Source organism: Fundulus heteroclitus, chromosome 14 (assembly GCF_011125445.2).
Source record: "Fundulus heteroclitus isolate FHET01 chromosome 14, MU-UCD_Fhet_4.1, whole genome shotgun sequence".
NCBI lineage: Eukaryota > Metazoa > Chordata > Actinopteri > Cyprinodontiformes > Fundulidae > Fundulus > Fundulus heteroclitus.
In genome coordinates this window covers 4274998-4284877 of record NC_046374.1, presented here as the reverse complement: position 1 = coordinate 4284877, position 9880 = coordinate 4274998, and the positions used below count along the sequence as shown (strand labels likewise).

At 37.7% G+C, this 9880-nt stretch overlaps 1 protein-coding gene across 2 annotated transcripts in view; it reads left to right on the top strand.

Moving 5' to 3' along the window:
- The first annotated feature begins 1114 nt into the window (after nt 1-1114).
- The window catches only part of LOC105916943 (EH domain-binding protein 1-like protein 1), a 48693-nt gene continuing 39927 nt past the window's right edge, over nt 1115-9880 (top strand). Inside the window, exons 1-5 of one of the 2 annotated variants that reach the window (XM_036146091.1) lie at nt 1115-1288; nt 1736-1881; nt 2492-2632; nt 2820-3062; nt 4834-4998. In XM_036146091.1, the coding sequence (XP_036001984.1) occupies nt 1746-1881; nt 2492-2632; nt 2820-3062; nt 4834-4998 (685 nt within the window). In that variant the 5' untranslated portion in view covers nt 1115-1288; nt 1736-1745. The remainder of the gene's footprint in view (nt 1289-1735; nt 1882-2491; nt 2633-2819; nt 3063-4833; nt 4999-9880) is intronic. The other variant, XM_036146090.1, reaches the window with a different exon arrangement.

Genomic DNA, 9880 nt, shown 5'->3' with positions numbered 1-9880 from the left:
GAAGTTCATGGTGCAACCAATATACTTGACATAGCTTCTCAAAAACACAAATGCATTTTCCAAAAATATTGTGCACCATTTAACAAAAAGGATATCCAGCAGTTTAGGATTTATCAAGGAGCATTGTTACAAACAAAGAAAACACTGGAAGTGCTTAAACAACAAAGAAAAATCCACAGCTTTCCTCCGTGGTGTCCCCGAGTCACTTTAGTTTTGAAATAAGATTTTAGATTTCTCTGATTTTAAGCTAAGTATACTTATCTTATTGTATTCCTGTATCATTGTTGTAAAATATGCCTCAATGCTAAACTGTCTTCCAAATTAAAATATACAGTTACTTTAAAAAACTAATTATTAATAGTTTTGATCATTTCAAATCTTTTTCTTTTGACTGAAAAGACAATCAATGGAGGGAGTTAAACATTAGGGTCATGGCAAGGAGGCCTTCCCACGTCAAAGCCTCAGAGCTCATCACTAAAGATAAATCATCAAAATACCAGTGGAAACATGTTAAAAGCTGATTAGCAAATATTGGAGAGGTTTGATAGCTGTAATGGCAATACTAATTTCTATTGATTATTTAGAAGGGTATTCATAAATTTCAATACGCTATTTTCTAAAATATAAATAAAAGTCTTCTTTTCTAAACTGATGTTCCCTTTATATTGCTTTAGTACGTTTTGAGGTGCCTGTCTGATTTCCAGCCAGGAATTAACCTCTTGCTTGATTGAAACTAATGTTAAGTCTCAGTCTGCCAAAGGTATAAATTATTTTGGTCAGAGGGCCCGGTAGCACCGATGTATGGCAGCCTCGCCTCTGTCTGTCTGCTCCAGGGCAGCTGTGCCTACTGACATAGCTCACCACTGTCAGGCTGTGAATGGTGAATGACTGACTTTAGTGTATAGTGCTTGGGGTCATCAGACTAGATAAAGTGCTATACAAGTACAAGCCATTTACCCTTTAACTGTTCATAACCTGAATACATTTGCCATGTGCCATGTTACAAAATAATCTTATATGTGTAAGGTATTTATTGCTTTGGCCCATAGTTTAACTCAAGAAAGAAGGCATTTTTTTTATGAAAGCTAAAGTCTTTGTGTATTCTTTCAGGAGACAAAAGGCCAAAGGAAAGTTTTAGCATCAGCTGATGTTAATATGAAGAAGTACGCCACTGCTGCGTCAGCCCAGTATGACATTACACTGAAGCTCAAACCCCTGTCTGTGAAAGTGTAGAAGCCACACTGATACTCAACCTGTCATGCATCTTTCTCAAGGAGGGCAAAGCTACGTAAGTTTGACTAATTCAGAATCAGAATCAGAAATACTTTAATAATCCCAGAGGGAAATTGTTGTTTCAGTACAATCGCCATAACCTACACTAACAAACATCACAAACATTTTTGGTAACTGCGTCAAGCTTCAGCTGTCAGCCCAGCTCAGTTTGATTTTATACTACCACTGTACTTTTATTGGTGTAATTGGGACCCACTTTGGCCAACTTTTGTTTTTTTTAAATGTGCTATATTAATTAATTGGACATTGACATTCCTTACTTCACACTACCAAATTAAAGGTACACTTGGTACGATCTTAAAAACTGAAAATCACATACCTGACCCTGCGTTTTCAAACGTATAGTAGAAACTGTTTGTCTAATGAACAGGTACTTCCAATAGCTGGTTGGGTTTCCATGCTTGAGTGGTGGTCTTTCAGGATTCAATCTCTTCTTTCATAGGGATGAGGATATGCAAAGTTTGGCCAGCTTAATGAGCATGAAACAGAGCGACATCGGCAATCTGGATGACTTTAATGACAGCGATGAGGAGGCTGGTGAAGAGAGACGAGCCAGCTTTGGAACTGGACAGAGCGTTCATGTTACTGGTAACACTGTACACATATTTACATTGTTGCTTTAATCTGACTTCATTTGATAAATGTATAACAATCAGATGAATTATGTGAAAAGGATTTTAGTTGCTTTTTGAGTTGGTTCTGTTTTATGTCGCAAATGTTTTTCTCAGGTGGTGCGGCACATTGGGAGATCCACTCATGTTTAATGTTAGGAATACTATTATCTAGCACAGAGTACAACCATTCTAAGAGAAACAATTCGCAGGGTTTACCAAACGTCCTGGTTTTCTAGCTGTTTAGTATCATTACATCAAAATGTGTTTTGGTTTGAATTTGGTTCAAATTTGGGGTAAAAGCAAAAATATTTTATTTAATAAGTTTCACCCTGTTCTCTTTTATCCCTCCTTTTACTTTCTAACTTACATGAATGGGGTTTTAAAGTGAAAAGTAGGTATGCTTTGTGACAGAAGAGTCATTAGTGTAAACTAGAAGGGCACAGGTCCAGTTCTTCTCAGCTTTCTGCTTTTTATGAGCCTTTTTCCCGCTCATATAACTTTTTTTTCCTTTTGCATATTAGGGTAAAATTACTTCTTTCTTCTATTCCATCCCTCTGCTGTTCCTTATCCTTACCTAATGCTAGCCCCAGCTTCCTCCTGTGTGAGTGCACAAGATCTGACTGGGAGACCTGAAGGTGAATCGGGCCCCACAGGTAACTTTCTGTCTACTCTGGAGTCTCCTTTACGTCTGTTTTCACCTCCCCAGTTCAATTCTCCTCGCTCAGGTTTGCTTTATCTTATTTATTTAGTCATGCAAAAAGTGTTTCCTACATTTTCATTCTCATATGTTACCTTTCATTTTGTTATGTTTCTGTTTTCTGCCTGAACCCAATCTCTCTCTATTCACCACTAAACATCCTGTTTCCTTTTCATCTCGCTCCTCCTGCACGTCATCTTTTATGTTTCACTCAGTAAACTTTGGGATGGACGGTAAAAAATCCTCTGGCATTTCCTCTATACTTGTGGTTACATGCCATGGTCCCCTGGTTGAACCTCAAGGTCCTTCAACTCCACCCCTCTTCCCGCAAACCCACAAGCAACGACCAAGTCCCACCCAACAGGGCCAACCTTCAACTTATGCCAGCTCAATGCCAGCTTTTACACATGCGCTTCCTCCAACACTTCCAAAAATCTTTCAGTCAACATCCAGAGCAGGTAGCCGCCCACAAATGCCTAATCATTTGTGCTTGCTTCTGTCCTTATAGGCACATGATTTCAGGTAGATGTGCACAATATCAGAATATGGTGGGGATGGATGAATGGATTGATAGATAAATGTGAAGGTTTCCTAATTTATTCCTTGACAGAAATTGCATGTTTTGTTATTATAAACAAGAATACTGTAAAAAGGTAATTTCTTCAGCTTTTTTATTGTTTATTTATATTACAAGAATTTTCCACTATTGTCAAAATTGATGGGTTCAGTATGTTTGGAAAAAAACTAAACAAAAAGGCTGTGATGGTGTGTCCTAATGTTTTTGAATGGATGACCCTTGAAATATAACCACGATGGCGAAATTACCTACTGAGTGCTGCTAGAACAGGGCCTCGTCTGTCTACCTTCAAGAAACTCTTGAAGACTCAGCTCCTCAGAGAGCATCTCTTACCCTGGCACCTACTCTGTACTTCACTACCCCCTTTACTGCATCTCCTTCTCCACTTCTCTCTAGGCCTGGACTCTATTTAAACACTGCCACCACTGACAAACCTGACTAGCTTCTTTCAAGCTAGCTTAAAGTTAGCTTCAATGTTAACTGCATAGTTATATCCTCGTTTGTAAGTCTCTATGGATAGAGGCATTTGTCAAATGCATAAAAACAAATATTGGCACTAATGCACATAATAATTCTAGACTCAGTATAGGCTCCAAAAACTTTTATATATGTTTTAAAGAGTGGTTGAAGAGAATAGGTGCTAAAATCATAAATAGATCAAGTATGGTGTGGTAACTCAACCAAAAGTGTTATGCAAGGAACATTTATGTCCTGAAACTTGGAAGGTCAGATTAGTAGAGAGCCGAGGCAGCGGGTGATGTGACACCTGCTTTATTTATGTTATGGGATGTTGCAGCCAAGACATGCACCAACAGCTGCGGCTGTCCTCTGATCATGCTACAATAGATCAGAACTGTTTCTGGGTCAAAGGGGACACATTCAGATTATTGGGCAGAATGATCAATGTTGTGGCAGACCAGTGACTAATCGGGAACCCCTGAAGAGAAGAGCATCATTTGTTTGTGAAAGCGATTAATAGAGAAAATGGAACATATTAAGGTTGACACAAATCTGTGGAAGGTTTTTCATTCACAGTTTGGATTTAATCAAATAAAAAATTAGTTGATCACCAAGGAGATCGCCTTAAAGTCTCATTAGTGTGTGCTCCATTCACATGGATTAAAGCTCTTCAGTCTACCTTAAACATGTAAAACATCTAAAACAATTCAATGTGGCTTATGTGTCTCAGTTATCCTTTAACCAGCATCAAAATATGCCTGATACAAAACAATTTTTTCAGCAGTGATTTATTGACATAAATTTTCATAGTTGATTAACAATTTAGGATGACAGAAAATAGATTGGTGACTAACGCTGAAAGACCTCGAAGGGGATTATGGTATCATCTAAATTTACATGGTCTGCAAGTCATTTTTAGAGTTAAGGGTGGTTAATGTTATCTAGACACTGTAAAATTAATATGCAAGTTTAAAAAAAAATAAAGAACTGTTTGCTTTTGGCTTTAAAAGTATCCCATTGGAGAACATGACAGGCAAGTTTAGCAGTAGGTTGCAAAGTTTGCTTTCTGTTTCCTCCTTGTTTTTGAGTTTGCCCCTAACACCATGTGCTTTTTAGTTTCACCTATTCCTATTGTTTTTCTTTTTTTCTTTCTGCTCTCTGGAAACTCTCTTATCATTTTATGTTGATTGTAGCCCTGCGTAGGCCCCATAGTTTCCACAGTGATGCCTCTGATGGCTTGGTGGGCCTGTCTTTCTCTACACTCGTCCCTTCCAAAGCCCGGTCTACCTCTTCTCTGTCTTCATCACCATCTGATCCATCTCCCCATCTCCCTGCTTTCCCTGACAGCTCACAAACAGGTTTGTTTAAGCTGGGTCATTTGGGAACTAAATACGGGTCATAAGAAGCTGGTATTGTGTTATATAAACTAAGTCTACACCTGCTTTCAGTAAATCACACCGCGGTCTATAACTTATCTGACTCAAATGTATTTCTTGTCAAATGTTCCAATTAGCAAATAGTTTTTGGATATTTCACTTCTTATGACCAATTTTTGTTTTTAACTGACAAAACATATATTATAGTGAAGTAAAATTAGAATTACTAGGCGTATAGAAAAAAACAAACAGAAAAAAATCAAACTGTTTACATTTATTATGACCTTTAAAACTAGAACCTTAAAGCGACGCATCTAATAAAATGCCAGTTTCTAGCTATTTTCTCTACTTTTTGTTTCAGTATTTTGATTAATTTTCATTAACACCAATAGTCTTTTTCAAACCTTTAATATAACTAAACCAAAATTAAACAGTAATTTTTTAATCAATGAGTCTTGTTCTTGTTTTATCTTTTCACCAATATATAGTATTGTCAAGAGTATTTGTTCACCAATCTAAATAATTGAAATCAAGTAGGCACATGTGCATAACATCCAGAACCTACTTATGCAGATGCTCCTACAAACATTTGTGAAAGAATGAGCTGCTATCAGAAGCTCAACTCAATTGAATTTCAGTGTTATCAAAAATGTCCTTAATGGTGTCAGAGGCTTTGTGTAAATTAAACTATCTGTGTAAATATCTGCATAATTAATAAGGTTTAGCTCTAGATGTCTATGTATAAAAAAAACACGTTGAGCTTTGTCAATAATAAGGTCAAGAACACTTTTCATTCTCAATGGATAAATTTGAGCTAAGATTTTTAGTCATCACTAAAAGGCAGATTGGTCCCTATGTATGAATTAAGATTGTTATTTTCAAAGTTTTGGAACTAGAGTTAAAAGAATAAGGGTGGGAGGACGAGTTAGGTTATTTCAATAAAAACACAATAGAAGAAATGGTGCCAGCTTCTTTGTAAATGCAAATTTGGATGTTAAACTGTCAACTCCAGGAGATGTATTGAGTTTTAGGCATTTAATTGCAGGTAGGATTGAAGGACTATCACATATAAACGTTTAGTTGTCACTGATTGATTCTGTTACAATGAGACATACAACATACAATGAGACATACAAAAAAGTTGTTAGAATAAGATTTATTGTATTATGATTTAAAAAAATTACCTTAATATGTGGAGCAATTCTTTTCTTTTTCTTTAGGAATATCAGTATTAATATTGTTAATATTGAGTTTTTGCAGTGAATTAGATTTACCAAGAGCCCTCTCTAATTGAAAGAATTACAGTGTCCCCCCTCCTCCAACCATTTGCTTCTTGACCTTACAAAAGCTCCCTCTGCTTTCATTCTGTATATATAATTTCATATATTTTGCTGTAGAGCTAATCCTTTAAATTATTGTCAGATACATCTTCAGGTACAATTTGAGCAATCTAGTTATTCTAGAAATCACATTTGTTTCTTCAACTTTCCTGGATTTGGATAGTGAAGCTCCAAATGCTCTTAAAACGTTGTTGCCTCAAATTTAAAGAATTCTCAATTTCAAGAAGATTTTTTTATTCATTAATTAAGGACTTGTTACAGTAGTTAATGATTTGACTTTTTTGTGCTTCTCATAGAAACAGTAACACAAACCTTTTCTATGGGGGTTTTGTTGTATCCATTCAGACAAGTGTGGATCTCTGTCTGTAAAGGGATAGTGGTGGGTGTATCTCTTTTCCTCTGATAATTACATCCAAATTGTTTCTTTTTGCCATTCTTCTTGGCTGCTTTTATTAGCGACCAAAGTTTCTCCGCCAGACATTGCCAGCTGTGGCAGGATTCTCAGTCAATCTCTACTTCTTTTAAAGTTTCCTTCTTTGTCTTCAGGGATTTCTTGAAGTCTTAGATTCTATCTATATTGATATGTTCAGTTTTGTTTCAGTTCGAGTATATTTGGAAATTAATCATTTGAAAAGTACCGATACTCAAACGTTGTATCCCGATACAATACTGACTTGCCATGGTATTGATGCTGAAGCACTCTTTGCAAGTGCGCACGACCTGCACTGTGGGCACACGCACTTGACAGTCATAGCAGCCGGCAGGCCAGGCAGACAGCCCTCATCGCGAGCCAGCTTGGTGTTGTACAGGCACACGCATGTGTCTGCTACTACTATTACAAGCGTGGCTGCAGGAAGGCCAGACCAGCCAGTGTTAGTCAAAAATAGAAAAAGGCAAAAAGCTCATTTGAAAATGTTTTTCATACGAGGCAAGTGAAGGAAAACCCAAATATCCAGCATGTGTGCAAACAGTGCTTTAAAGTGGTGGAAACGAAGTTGAGCAGCTCACTAAACTTTTCAAGCACCAACACCCTGACCGACAAGTTAGTAAATGAAAGTTTCCGTTCAAAACTGAACTTGATATATTAAACATATTGCTAATGTTAGTGTGATCAATGGTCCGCATTAATGTTGTGTGTGGCTAACATGCTACAAGGCAGCACTAGCCACGTTTAGCTTGCTGCTCTATTAATGTTAGTTGTTTTGTTATTCGTCAATAGCCGTGGGTAGCGTCCTTTAGCTAGCTAACATTACTCAGGCGTGCTGTTTTTCCCTTATAGTTCCAAAGTGAAGCAGCGAAAACTCCTATTTGATAAGCAAAGAAAATATAACCAGAAGTACCCAGAAGCTGTGAAACTAAACAGGGCTGTGGCAGAATACAACTGTGAGGATCAGTTTCCTATTTACATGGTGGAATAACCTGGGTTCCAACAAGTTCTTATGTAGCTAAATCCATGGTATGTTCTCCCTTCACGAAACCACTTCGCATACACTGAAATCCCAGAGTTGTACAATACAACAAAATAAACAGTCATGCAGCAGCTTCAAGGGAAACTATAGTTTGTATGTACAATTGACCAATGGACCACCAGAGCTGCATGCTCTTTCATGGCTGTAACCCTGCAGTTTATAACTGAGTCCTTTTTGAACTCTTGTGTGCCTTAACAGTTATGTGCACCTTTCAATTTTTTTTCAGGGGAGCTGAGAAAACAGCATTTGAATTGTGTGAGATTCACTTTAACTGGTTGTTGTGTACCTGTATAGTTCAATACCTCAAAATATCGTTCTGATTGTGGTTTCATTTGTGTGTTCTTACCTCAGACAACCAAAAATGTTGTAGTTGTTGCTAATTTTATTCTTGCAGTTTGCATATCCTCAGAAAAACGGTTTCTTTTTCACTACCTCAGGCAATTTTTGCTATTTTTAAATTTAAAATTTCTGGATTATTTGCACATTAAAGGAATAATACCTCAGACAACCTTAAAATATTTTCAAATGTTGTTATATTTGTTTTCTATATTTTGCATTTATTTGCACCCTTATTTAACTAGCATCTGTCATGAATCGGAGGCAAGGGACCCAGAATTCAACTAGACCAGCAGAGGTTCAGTAAAATAATATTTATTAACAAAATCCAAAAACCAAAAAGGGCAGAGAAACAAACAGTCCAGTTGGGCAGACAAGGCAGGAACAGACAGAAACAGGGTGGCTCAGATCTCTGGGGACAAGGGGTCAAAAATCCAAAAGTAAACCAATAAACAGAAACTTGCAGGAGGAGACTCACCCATACTCAAACAGACGACCTGGCACTGATGTCTGGTCTCAACAGTTTATATGGAGGTGGAAGCAGGTGTAACCGGTGAGAAGTGATTGCAGCAGGGGTGGAGTTAGGCAGGTGTGCAGAATAAGTAATTAGACCAGACATCAGTGCTGAGGCTCAAAACAAGAACAGATCAGACAAATATAAATAGCTGACGAGACAAGTGGACAGAAACAAACTACACACACACGATCTAATAAACAAAACAACCCTGAAGTACAAACCTAAAACAGAAAATAAAGCTAAGACTAAAACTGATGACAAAACAGGATAAACTAACAGTAAACAAGAACCTAGACAAGACAAAACTCAAAGCAACCAGAGAACCTAAGGAAGGAGGGCAAAATACCTTGAACATAAACCAGAACGTGACAGCATCAGTGATTCTGTTGAGAAAACATGTTCTATGTTGAGATTGAAAAAGGGGAATTTTTTCCTGTCAATTAAAAACTTTTTATGCCTTAAATTATTTGTCATTTTTATCCCCGTAGTATCGAAAATTGTATCAAGTATCGAACATTAACCAGGGTATTCGATATCGAGTTTGAAATTTTAGTATCATGACAGCCCTACATGGGAGGCAGGTTGCTGAAGCCTTACTGCCTTTTCTTAGTATAGAAAAGGAATACATTGGGATGGTGGAGGGACAACAAAGGAGTGCATTTCTTGCACTGTCTCTTAGGGGGAACAGTAGGAGAATGCAGATAAAAAAAACCTCAGCACAAAAAAGCAACATACACATGACATCGTAAGCATAACATACACAGCAGAGGCCGGCAGTGAGTCAGAGGAGTGAATTTATCCCCATGTTCACGTGTATGTGTGCATGTGCCTCAGTGTAGGCCTATGATTGCCCAGTAGCCCTCCTCCAGCCATAGTTCTATATTTTATGTTATCAGCAGTTCAGTAGAGCACTGTTACAGGTCGCAGGTGTCATGAACGGGTGTAGGCGGGGGTAGAGTGTCTTGTTGGCATAACACCCAGGAGAGTTTGAGATAAACCAGAGTCCAAGGCCAGCGTTGGGAGCCAATTTCAATAACAATGAGATTGTTTTGTCTCACTGAAATTTCTGTCAGCCTTCAGGTCTTTACTGGTCCGTCTTTATGGCAAGTCCCAAACAGCTGAATTTGTTGGTCTTTCTGCCATAAATCGAGGTAGAACTTCTCCGAGTTCTTTTCCATTTCACCATTGAGTTCAGACCACAG